At 39.9% G+C, this 12,196-nt stretch overlaps 2 protein-coding genes across 2 annotated transcripts in view; both read right to left on the bottom strand.

Moving 5' to 3' along the window:
- oxsr1b (oxidative stress responsive kinase 1b) overlaps nt 1-6,256 on the bottom strand; it is a 48,809-nt gene extending 42,553 nt beyond the window's left edge. The window contains exon 1 of the mRNA XM_039790207.1: nt 5,787-6,256. Within this exon, the coding sequence (XP_039646141.1) occupies nt 5,787-5,856 (70 nt within the window). The 5' untranslated portion in view covers nt 5,857-6,256. The remainder of the gene's footprint in view (nt 1-5,786) is intronic.
- Nucleotides 6,257-6,870: 614 nt separating this feature from the next.
- On the bottom strand, nt 6,871-11,651 carry myd88 (MYD88 innate immune signal transduction adaptor). The gene is made up of 5 exons (XM_039790502.1): nt 11,195-11,651; nt 10,711-10,842; nt 9,528-9,705; nt 7,729-7,820; nt 6,871-7,633 (listed from the first exon to the last, which is right to left on the bottom strand). Exons 1-5 carry the CDS (start codon nt 11,502-11,504, stop codon nt 7,479-7,481), a joined length of 867 nt encoding a protein of 288 aa, XP_039646436.1. The 5' UTR covers nt 11,505-11,651; the 3' UTR covers nt 6,871-7,478.
- Between the last annotated feature and the right edge of the window lie 545 nt (nt 11,652-12,196).

The following is a 12,196-nucleotide window of genomic DNA, read 5'->3' as shown; positions in this document are numbered from 1 at the left end:
CAAATACAGATAAAAAATGACTTCAAAGTTCTTCTGTCGATATTCTCCAGAGGCACAGCAACAACATTTAACTTGTTTTGGAAGTAGATGGCTTAATCAAATCTATATATTAAGTTACCACATTAGGTGAAATCAAATGAAGATGATCTAGCTGTCAGATGAATGTGGTGTGTTGACGTAGCTGAACTTTTCCCTTTTTGTCCATTTCACTTTCAGATAACTACGTAAACAGCCTCGAGAAAAATATCTCTAAACCAACTGCAGTATGCAGCTGTTCTTATTTCCTTGGGTGTGTCAGAAACTAAACTAAAAACATGTCAGGCAGACCCTTTTTCAGCACATACACTGCAGAGGACTCCTTTTTGTTTCCAGTAATTAACATGTATCATTATCCTAGAAATTCAGCAATCAAGAGCTAGAACTGATCCCAAAAGTTTTCTTAATAGAAATGGATAGGAGTTTTAAAAATACCAAGACTTCAATTTACTGTGTGAATTTGTCGGATTCTTATTATACATTTCGCTGCAAGTTTAAGTTTAGCTGTGTAATTTGTGTTTAAATGTGACTTTGTTTAGATTTATCATCTTTTCATAACTTTTGTTTTTATATACGTGCAAGAATCTGTTGAAGCTCTAGATGTCAAGGTCTATTTTAGATAGTAAAAAAAAAAAAAAAACTGCAGACAGGATGAGACGGTTTGATCCCTCCTGTGGGGGAAACATGGACAAAACAATCATGATCTTTGAAAAAGCAGCTAATGTTTTCTGTAAGCATGTTTCCTCCAAACTCATCAAGTTTTGCATGGGAAGCTCTAGTTATGAACATTATACTATAGCCTGGCAATGTGTGAATGGGACATTCAAGAAGTTTTTTTCTTCACAATGAACTGAACTGTTCAACCCTAAACTCCAGTGAGGGCTTTGCCATTAACCTGTAAGTTGACATGTTTGCTCTTTAGGGAGTTGACATCCAAGTATGGAATGTTTGCATTCCTTCTATATTCTGGTGCGTCTCTATGAAGTCTAAATAAGCAAGATAGCAAAACACAAAAGGATAGTCAACAGAATAATAAGCTTACTTAGGACAACAGCGTCACACTTAATTAAAATCATTAAAAGCGGCTCAAAGACCATTATAATACCAAGAGGCAATTTAAATCTCGAGGTCTCATTAAAGAGCGGCTACTCATGAGATGTAGACTCCAAATAAAATTATACCTTACATTATTGGCCAATATTTGCCACATGAAAAGATGTAAATACTTGACTAGGTAAAATCGAGTTCATCGTTTTTAACCACAAAAAAGTACATAGCACCCAGCACAATAATATCTTATCAGATTAGCTTGTGTTTGAATTAGCTGGATGTAGCAGGTCACCAGCAGAGTGGCAGCAGCTCCCAGTTTGTCTCTCCTGCTCTGACGTCCTTTCCTCTGCACAGCTGGCTGATATTCCACACATTATTTAAAAAAGGTACAAGAAGAAATGTCACACATGACTTGAAATCCCACCAATAGCCTCTGCCTTAGTGTGTATTCCACCAATATCCCAGGATGCAATGTTCTAAAAATGAATCTGGCCTACATTTTGAAGTGGACATTAAATTGCTTGCAATTGTGCTAAGTTTGCTAGAACATAACTGAAGTTTTAAACCATCGGAGGGCCCGGACAAGCAACAGGGAGGAAAACATGGTTGCCGGTGGATACAAGCAGTGGGAGCAGAAAGTTTCCAGTCCATAGTTGCCAACGCGAATGATCCAATGCCTGATCCAGAATGAGAAAGCAAGCTGTACTTTGTTTTTCTTCCTATGGGCTCTGTCCAGTATGATCCAATGCTCAGTACGGTCAAAAGAGTGGGTGTGAACCATGTAATAACAAGTCCTCTTTCCCTGGGGAAGTTACCAAACAATAGCTCTGCTGGGCATGCTATAGGGCCATCCTCAAAACGCCAACCTTCCAGCTGGGGAGAAGAGCTGTAGGCAACATCATACAGTATCTCCCCAACAGTTACTGTTAGAGTGGGGAGCAGAGGTGGGTTTAGGTCTGGGAGTCTGTTGTAGTAGTTTAGCTCAACTAGCGGCTACCTGTTAAAAAGGTTTTATATGTTGCATACTCAAGTAAAGCTGAAACGATCAGTCTATCGATGAGTCCATCAGCAGGAAAATAGTTGCCAACTATTTTTTTAAAAAGCTACTTTCTAGTTAAGGTCATTCTTTGAATAAAAAAAAAAGTCAAATATTTTCTTTTTTCAGCTTCAAATTTGTAAGGATGTGTTGCTTCTATGTGATACTAAACTGAATATCTTTAAGTTTTTAAGTAGGGCTGGGTAATATCTAGTATAATAATATAATCGATATTATATCAATATCGTGATATGAGATTAGATATCGTCTTAGATTTTGGATATCGTATCGTGATATGACGTAATTGTTGTCTTTTCCTGGTTTTAAAGGCTGCATTACAGTAAAGTGATGTACTTTTCTGAACTTACCAGACTGTTCTAGCTGTTCTGTTATTTGCCTTTTTCCCACTTAGACATTATGTCCACATTACTGATGATTATCTAAAATCTAAGTGTGAAGATATTGTCAACCCTAGAATATCGCCGCAATATCGATAGAGGTATTTGGTCAAGAATATCGTGATATCTGATTTTCTCCATATCGCCCAGGCCTATTTTGAAGTGTTTGTCGGACAAAACAAGCAATTTGATGACATCGCCTTAGGGCTTTAGGCTTTTGTGACTCTATGTGGATTCCTTGCACTGACATTGTGCTGGGAAAACAAGAAGGTCTCATTGCTCTAGTTACAATTTCCTACAAGTGTGCATGTGCTGTACTGTACATTCTGGTGGGATAATAACCGACTGTGAGAAAAAAAAAAACATCAGTGATGCCATAAGCAGCTAAAAAGCAGCTAAAAGAAAGACACACCATGCAATGCTACCTGGCACTGTAATCAGTGAAAGCTCTAAATAAATAAAAAAAGTCTATTTATATTAACTTTCTAATACAAACAGTAGCCTGTACTAATTTGGTAATTCGAAGTAACCTACTCTAAACTGCATTTGTGTTTACCCACCCTCCTCCCCAAATACACACTCCAAAACACCACCACAGCCCACTCGACGGTTGTGCAGCCTCGAGATATGATATGAGAATATGCCATCCACACATGAACCCACATTACTGACTTAAAGTTGTGTTAGTAGGGCTGGGTATCATTCAAAAACTTTCAGTACCTGTACCGATACCAATACTGTGACTTCGATACCGGTTCCTAAACGATACAAGTTTTTACTGCGAGTCTCTATGACATGTAACGTTAGACAGCCAATCACAAACATTATTAGATCTTGGTAGGAGCATGCTGTATGCTTATTGGCTCACTGACTGACCCCGATTTACTCCTAGAAAGGTATACTGAAATTGGGTATTGAATGACAAGGCATTTTTCGATACTCGATACTTTAGAGGCAATTCGGTCGGTGCCTAAAACGTATTGGATTCTGTACCCAGCCCTATGTGTTAGTAATATGGGTAATCAAGCAAAGACTGTCTGAGAGGGCAGAGAGAGAGAAAGCTCCACAGACTGTTTGCTAGGTTTAATAGAACAGAAGCAGATGCCAAACAGGAGGAGTTTTCTTGTTTAACTTATGTTCACGAGCAGCCTGGGAACACAGCCTCACACAGAGGCTTCTGCTGATTTAGATGATATAAAAAGGAAGTCCGACTCTTTCAGATTTAAGAGCACAACTGGTAATCAGCTTTCGGTAATTTATCAAACGAGGGGGGAAGAAACAAGGCTGACTGCACAATTCATTTCCAAAGCTTAACTGATAATTATGATCTTTTGCCCTAAGCATGCTGCAGACCTATACCTATGCTAAGAATTCTCTACAAGAGGGACATTATCTGTGTCCATGCTAAATTGCAGGGCGTTATCTTGTGGGCTGCCTCAAATCACATTTTCCAAGAAACGTAGAAATAGGTAAACGTTAAATCAAAGTCTTTTAAAAAAAATAAACAAAAAGGTTAATTTATTGCCTGCAGAATGGACCCTCTATAAACACACAGATTCCCTGTACAGGAAGCACGCACCACTTAGGTAAAGTAAACCAGAGGCACAAACTAACTGATTTGTGAGGACAATACTTTGCTTATATGTTAGACACTCCTTTTTATTCTCCTATTTCCTCCAAAACAAAGTCAGCCAAAGGTAGGACAGGGTCAGGTATTTGTGGGGTGGTACATTTCGTAACTTCAAAAGTAAAAGCTGTCATTCCTCAGGCCAGCAAACCCCTAAGCCATTCTCAGGACTCACCCAGGCTTGACACTGCACAGGAAAGGTGTAATATACTCTGTGTATAGCCGCAATTCTTCCAGTGTAATTGTCACACTAAAATAAATGTGGCTATACATACAAAGCACTTATTGTGTTATTAAAAGAAAACCTTCTAGACTAATATTAGCCTCCAAACTATTAAAATGTGTGTACGTTTAATGTAGACTGGTTTGAACAAAAGTAATATTTATTTGATGTTAACCCAACAAATTATCACATTACCTTTCCCATTTTCTGTGAGGGACATGGTAAGGAGCACTCTAATACTGATTAATCCTCTCCAAAGAGCTCTGGCATAACTGGATTAATTCAGGCAGTAAATTGCCCAAAACAATACCCTACTCCGGGAAGGACCATGAAGTTTAATCTCTGGACTCTGCATTGGCAACACCAGTGTTTTGGAAAAGTTCTGGTCTTAAATATCCAGTGTACTTTAATTGGGAATGGGCACGCGCGCGCGCGCACGCACGCACACACACACACACACACACACACACACACACACACACACACACACACACACACACACACACACACACACACACACACACACACACTTTTTGGAATAATTTGACGTAGCATTCTTTACACTTTAAGAATCTTAGTTATGAGAAGAACAAACAAGAGAAATGTATTAGACATATATTAGACATGTATTAAACAAACATCTGCAGATTCTAATAAGAGTTATGGATGTGTTAGATTAGAAAGTAACCTATAAACTATTATAGATTTAATAATTAAAATATTATTAATTGAACTAAGAAGCCTTTTGTAAAAATAAATAAATAAAGTCATGATCATTTAAATGTATAAATCTGAAAACATTTCCCGGACCCCCTGGCTGAGTGTCACGGACCCCTGGGGGTCCTTGGACCCCACTGTGAGAATCACTGAGCTAAAGTAACGATACATGGCTGATACTTTGCTTTAGCAAATCAAAAGATAACTTCGAGACTGTCATTTGTAGCTAATGTCACGTTCAGTTGAATATACCAACACTGACCAATTTTATTTTACATATAGTTAACATTTCATAGATACAACGCTCTCTATCCAGAATGTAAGAAATGTTAAGCTAGCGGTTTACATTAATAACCTATTGTTCAATGAAAGCGGTTCTTTTCTAGCAAATAGTCAGTGCCTGACTAGACAGTAACGTTACCGTTGTAACGCTCGTTTACGATTTCGGCATAGCTCCAGTGGACGGGGTAAGTTACCCGCTCTCACTGGAAACACTTCACTGACTACAAGTCACAACACCGCCCGGCTAGGACTGCCAAGTTGCCAAACGTGATGAACTTAACCTAGCTCCAGAGAAAGAAGATGCCTTGCTTTACACTTGGAAGATATTAGAGCTTATGTAAACTGTGATAAGCAGACATTATCGGACTGTCGGTTAAAACAGACGTTAAGCTAACAAGCTAAGGATCACATACATACCAATCACCTCGTGTAGCTCATAATCATCTTTGTTGATGGACCAGGTTTGAGAGCTCAGGTCCTCCGACATGGCTGAGGAGTCTGCTGAAGCCGTGCTATCTGTAGAAAGATGGTGAATGCAAAGACTGTGCGTAAAAACAAGTCAAAGTAATCCAAACAGGACCAACAAGGGCGACACTTCCCCTTCTTTGCGAATCCTGCAGCACTCCTGTCATTCCCAAAGTTTGACACGAGCGTAGCAGCCCCGCCTACCGCATTCCTACTGAGCAAATGTGGACCTTCCCGGCGGACATATTGAGTGTGGGACGTGCTCCGGAATCCACTTTAGTCAATAAAGAGACAATTATTATTGGCACTGGTTGGCTGAGCTAGACAGTGTCATACATACAGCGACTGTTTAAAACGTTAGCTACACAAAGCCTTTAACTATATACATAATTAGGTGTCTGCATTTACTAATTACATACATAAAGAGTGGTGTTTAAATATTGGGTAAAACATGCCCAAAAACGGATCAAGCCTTTGTGTGTACTTCCGCCACACTTGTAATGGCGGGCAGCTGAACTGTGGGTATTCATTGCCCAGAGGTAGTCCTTGCAGGCATTCGTTCTTCTCATACAGAAAACAAAACGCATATGTTTTGCTCAGATTATCACATCGCACTCTCAGCCCTTCCTCACCCAGAAAATGTAATTGATGGAGCACGTTTGAGTTTTAAATTGGCAAGTAATGGTTACCTGACAGGCTACACTCAGGGCAAAAAAAAAATGAAAAAAAAAGGGTTTAAAAAAAAGGGGGGGCGCGGAGGACCCGTTTTTTGTGGGGGGGGAAGAGAGAAGAAACCTGGCCGGGGGGGGGTGTTCATGCATTAACTGTGAAATGAATTGAGGCAAAGTTTTTCTTTTTTAAAGCATTCAATTAGCGACACCTCTGTTGGTTAATTTTATAACATGCAGGACTTGCGCAATGGCGACACATGTTGGAGAACATCAGAAAATATTTTGCTTTCATGACTACAAATGCTTTTTAAGAAAAAGGAAAAACGTGTTCAATTTATTTTGAGGAAATTCAGACCTTCAGACCATTTATTCAAGGTAAAATAAATTCATTTTATTAAACTGTTCAAAAGAGACCATATCAAAAGTACAAAATGTAGAGAAATCCTGGTGACAAATAGAGCAAGTAAGAGAGAAAGGCAGGTGTCAGCAGTCAGTCAAATCACAATATCTCTTCCTCTTGCGCTCCAATCTCATCTAGAGGTTGACTCATAAGAGGAAGTGGCCAGCGCAAAAAAAAAAAAAATTTAGCACATGCTACCCCCAATACGAACACATCCTCCTCGCCAATATACCTTGCATAAATACAAAACAGCTGCAGGTACAACTTATGTTATTTTTGAAACATAATGGCTGTGTGCAGTGAGAACTTTGTTGATATCTGGTATCCTTCTGCAGCTTGAGTTTCATGATGATAATATACAAAAATCACTGTGTCATCTTCATAGGAAACACAAATAGTCAAACTATAATATATACTTTATACACACAGTAATTGATAAGTGTGTTCAGAAGCCAGAAAGACATAGATCACAACAATAGCACATACTTTAACCTGTGATGTTTGGTCATTGTCAAATATCCCCTTTGATGGAATAAAAATAAAAAAACACACAATTAACTGCCTGGACCAAAATTATGGCAGAGAAAGAGCTTTGGCCAGCCGTACCCAAAACCAGGCCTGTGTGGGAGGCCGGGTGTAGTCACATATGGTAAGGAAGCGTAAAATGCTGGGGAACGGTTTTGCCATTGACTTGTACTTTACTGGAATAAGCCGTTTATTTCGAGCTCCTGAAACAGCAGAAATAATAAAAGGTAAGTTACAAGCATGCACAGGCATATGTCAGAAAAAGGAAGCGGTTTAACATAACAAAAATGTAACTTACCGGGACAGAGGCTGAGAGCAAACTTGGTCTGAAAGTCACAGGCATCGCTTTCAAGGTATTCATCAGAAATCACCACCACCATCCTCTTACACCTGCACAGATAGTCACATATTATAGTGAATATAGAAATTAGGGACATTTTAGGACAGAAAACTTATATTTATTGCTCTCAGTTGGCATTCTAAATCTAAAATTAAATTAAACTGTAATTAGAAAAGTTTAGCTTCCTGCAATGACTGAAACTTTCATGTCTTTTGTATCTGTGAACTTTCAAGTTCAATTTTCTTTTCGCCAGACAAGTGATTAAAGGACAATTCCGGCACAAAATGAACCTAGGGGTTAATAACAGATTTGTACCCACTCTGTCGTTCTCTGGGACATGTTTTCATGCTAATCAAATGTGTTTGTAGCTTGGAACATGCTAGCGCGGGCCGCTGATTAGCTTACAACGCTAGTATATGGGGCACAGGGACACTCAAATTAAATCCCTATTTAATACCACTAAAAAGGCTAAAAATATCACCACACCTTAACGTTAGCATAATGAGGGTCCCTAAATGTTAACTGAAGCATTGAGAATGTTGCAAGTGTACAGATAGTTTATTGAAAAGAGATTATAAAAGACACTATAATTAATACATTATAAAAGATTATAGAAGTCACGTTCATGTTTACGTGCGGGCGCACAGACACTACTGTTCGGTGGCCATAGCTTCACCATGTCCGCAGGTACACCACCAGTTTTCCGAAGTACGAGGCTGTGTTGCTGCATTGACTACCGGTAGCTCTCTCGCTCTCTCTCGTTGCCCTTTCACGGAGCTCCAGTAGCTCTTCGTCAGTATATTCCGGCTCGAAAAGATAAGGATGTCCATCAAACTGAAAGGGTTCGTTGTCGATGTTTTGAAATTCGGTTGAATAATCCGCCATCTCTTTAGTGTATATCCTGCGGAAGCACTAGCTAGTCTGTTGTTGTGTTGAGTGCTTCTCTTATGCGCTCAGTGCTTTCTTCCGGCAACATCGGCCCATGGGAGATTCCACGTTGCACGGCGTTCGGCTAGTCATGACCGGTTTCCAAGATGGCACCCACATGTAAACATGAACGTGACTGTCTTTATAATCTCTTTTCAATAAACTATCTGTACGCTTACAACATTCTCAATGCTTCGGTTAACATTTGGGGACCCTCATTATGCCAACGTTAAGGTGTGGTGATATTTTTAGCCTTTTTAGTGGTATTAAATAGCGATTTAATTTGAGTGTCCCTGTGCCCCATATACTAGCGTTGTAAGCTAATCAGCGGTCCGCGCTAGCATGTTCCAAGCTACAAACACATTCGATTAGCATGAAAACATGTCCCAGAGAATGACAGAGTGGGTACACATCTGTTATTAACCCATAGATTCGTTTTGTGCCGGAATTGTCCTTTAATAGAGCCACAGAGAGTACAATATCGTCACTGGTGGGTGGAAACCTCATACCTCCAGATTTTCCCTTTCTTTTCCTATTGGTCACCCTTTACGTCAGTAAGTGGGTTTTAAAAAATATTGAACCAATAAAAAGTATTAAAAAGAGTTTGTGACTAAATATTGTAAGCCCATTAGATTTTCAAACTTTCGACAAAACCTCATAACTCCACTCAGCCTTCATCTTGAATGCCGCACACAGCAGAGTTGAAGGTAAACAGTAAATCCATCCAACCATCCAGCCATCCGACTGTGCTTTGGCTGCCCTGTTTGTTTGTACTGGCCAAATCAACAGAATAGTCCTGGACATGGTTAGTTGCAGTGTCAATATCCCACCTCTTCTCTATGAGTTCACTAGTGATGGTCCATACACAGGAGCCCGGGAGGACATCTCTGTCGAACACACACAGCTTCAGCTTGTACTCTGTCTGTTCCAGCTCGCGAATCATCTCATGGACAAACTCGAAGTCGCTCTGGCAGTAGCAGATGAAGGCATCAAACAGCTCAGGAGCACCTTGGATAAATATAAAGAGATAGATATATATATGTATAGATATATATATATATAGATAGATATATATATAGAGAGAGAGAGAGAGATAGAGATATATATATATATATATATATATATATATAAAAATTCCACAGAAGCAAAACATGAGCATGATCAGGAAACCACAAGTGCACTGAGCAGTGCAGCATGAGTGAAGTGGGATGTGATTCAGATGACTTGTCAGATTAGGACACAAGTTGGACCTTTTCCTGTGCGATAATGCTGCTATCACTATCTCAAGTCTGACTTTAGCAAAATACATAAGTTATTGCACATTTATGATATTTTTTCCATCACATGACATGACAGGCAGCATGGAAATTGTTAAACAACGGAAAAAGCTATGGATTGTTGATAGCTCCATCACCATTGTGTTACCTCCTTATGTGATAGTTTTAACAACAAAAAGACCTTAAACCAAAATGGCCCAATTCAGAGTGTTATAATATATGTGTGTGTGTGTGTGTGTGTGTGTGTGTGTGTGTGTGTGTGTGTGTGTGTGTGTGTGTGTGTGTGTGTGTCTGACATGACTGGATTATTATTACAGATGTATTAACATGTAAACAGCATTTTACTGTCGTAGTTGGTCAGGGTGGAGCCAATTATATATACGGGTAATACATCATGTTTTATTTCACTTTTTTCTGAATATTTTGCGTGTGAAAAGTTAATCTGCAAAGAACCTATAACTACAGTGGTCAGAGAAATGTAATGGAGTTAAAAATACAATATTACAACAACGTAGAGCAGACTAGAAATACTCAAGTAAAGTTACGTTACGGTGCCTTGCTCAAGAGCGCCTGGCAGTGCACAGGGGGTGAACTGGGATCTCTCCAGTTACCAATCCACACTCTGTACTTTTTTTGGTGCGTACTGGGACTTGAACCAGCAAACCTACGGTTCCCAACCCAACTCCCTAAGACTGAGCTACTGCCACCCAAAAATGAAGTCTATACAAATACTGACCGTCAGGGTCATCCTCCAGGGTGATACCAACTCTCTCTGGGGTGCGCGGGAAACAGCTGTCCACCTCAGGGACCTGAAGTGGGGGCTCAGCCTTCTTCCTCAGATTCTCACAGTACTTCCTGACATCCTCATCTGGTACACAAAATATGAACATGTGCAAATGACACATAAATAAAGTTAGGGGAGATGTAGATTACCAGAAATGTATAGAAAAATACAGAAAGTGAACTGGATTATCTGGAATTTATTTTAAGCACAAATCTGTAGCTGAAATTGAATTTTATGTTTAGCACAGGACATCAGAAACATGTGCATAATACTTTTTGCAATATGGGAATTCAGGCATTTGTTTCATTTCCTGAAGTAGGCCTACACTGACAGAACGCGCGATGAAAATGTACTTTAACTGTTAAGTTAGTACGCGGTTAGGTTTGTATTAACGAGATAAGCATCTAAAAACAAAATTGAACTGACACCAACGCACCTATGAAAGGACGAAGATCCTTCACAATGTCACTTCTATCCACCTCGGACAGGATTGACAGCAGCTTCCCCACCGTCGCATCGGAGTCGCGGGCGTGCCAGTTCTCCAGGACCGTTTTAGTGGGGCTTTGTGACGTTTCGTGGTTCTTTATTTCCAGGTAATTGAAGCCCATGGCCTCTGCAACAGCCATCCAGTCCGCGGCCACGGCGTTCCTGGGGTTCAGGTACAGTGCCAACTTTTTCCTCAATGTCACATTCAGTGCAATGAGAGGAATCGTCATCAAGTCAACTTCTGAATCGACACAAGCCATGTTCGAAAGTTTCCGTAGACGACAGGCTTTAGGTAAAACACAAAACGGCAAACATTGTAACCGAAAGCAGCGCGATACGAAGTCGCAAGTAGTCTCTGGTGTCCACACCACACAGCCTACCTGATAACAGAACCAGGAAGTGGATGTGGTAAATACTGCGTGACTGCGTCACACGGAGGAGGAGATGTGTGGTTTTCCTTCACATACACCATTGCACAAAAAGTGTATTTCCACAAGACTCTAGTTGTTATTGTACTGGCATTATCGGGTTGTTTGGAAAGAAACAGATTTATTTTTTTTATTGAGGAGTGAAGGCTTAAGCAGCGGGCATTACATAAATATTTGGCGGGGTTTCTGTTCCCTTTTCTTGCCTACACTCCCAACCAGGGTCTAAAATTAACGTTTTCGTCCACCAACCAAATGGCTAATGAATGTTCAAATTTGACCAGCCACTCAATAGATTACCATTATTTTTTGGCTAGTTAGTGAAGCAAATCTACCAGCCACTTGTATATTTTACCAGCATAATAGATGGTGCTAATTTTGGACCCTGCTTCAAAGTGTCCCTGAAAGCTTGGCTTGCCCTCCTTTCTTTGATAATATTTAATATAAAACTGAAATCAGGATGTGAAGATTCAGTCTAATGCAAAAGGTGCAATTCACTGCACTACGTAACAACATCACACAACAAA

Source organism: Perca fluviatilis, chromosome 22 (assembly GCF_010015445.1).
Source record: "Perca fluviatilis chromosome 22, GENO_Pfluv_1.0, whole genome shotgun sequence".
Taxonomy (NCBI): domain Eukaryota; kingdom Metazoa; phylum Chordata; class Actinopteri; order Perciformes; family Percidae; genus Perca; species Perca fluviatilis.
The sequence above is the reverse complement of the archived record's forward strand: the minus strand, read 5'-3'. Positions and strand labels throughout refer to the sequence as shown.

What these genes read in the sequence shown, in the direction of transcription:
- myd88 (XM_039790502.1), bottom strand. Translation starts at nt 11,504, where the DNA reads ATGGCTTGTGTCGATTCAGAAGTTGACTTGATGACGATTCCTCTCATT. An exon ending in GGATCTTCGTCCTTTCATAG is followed by an intron (nt 10,843 to 11,194) that starts GTGCGTTGGTGT and finishes TTTGTGTACCAG; the next exon opens with ATGAGGATGTCAGGAAGTAC. An exon ending in TGCTCTCAGCCTCTGTCCCG is followed by an intron (nt 7,634 to 7,728) that starts GTAAGTTACATT and finishes CTGCTGTTTCAG; the next exon opens with GAGCTCGAAATAAACGGCTT.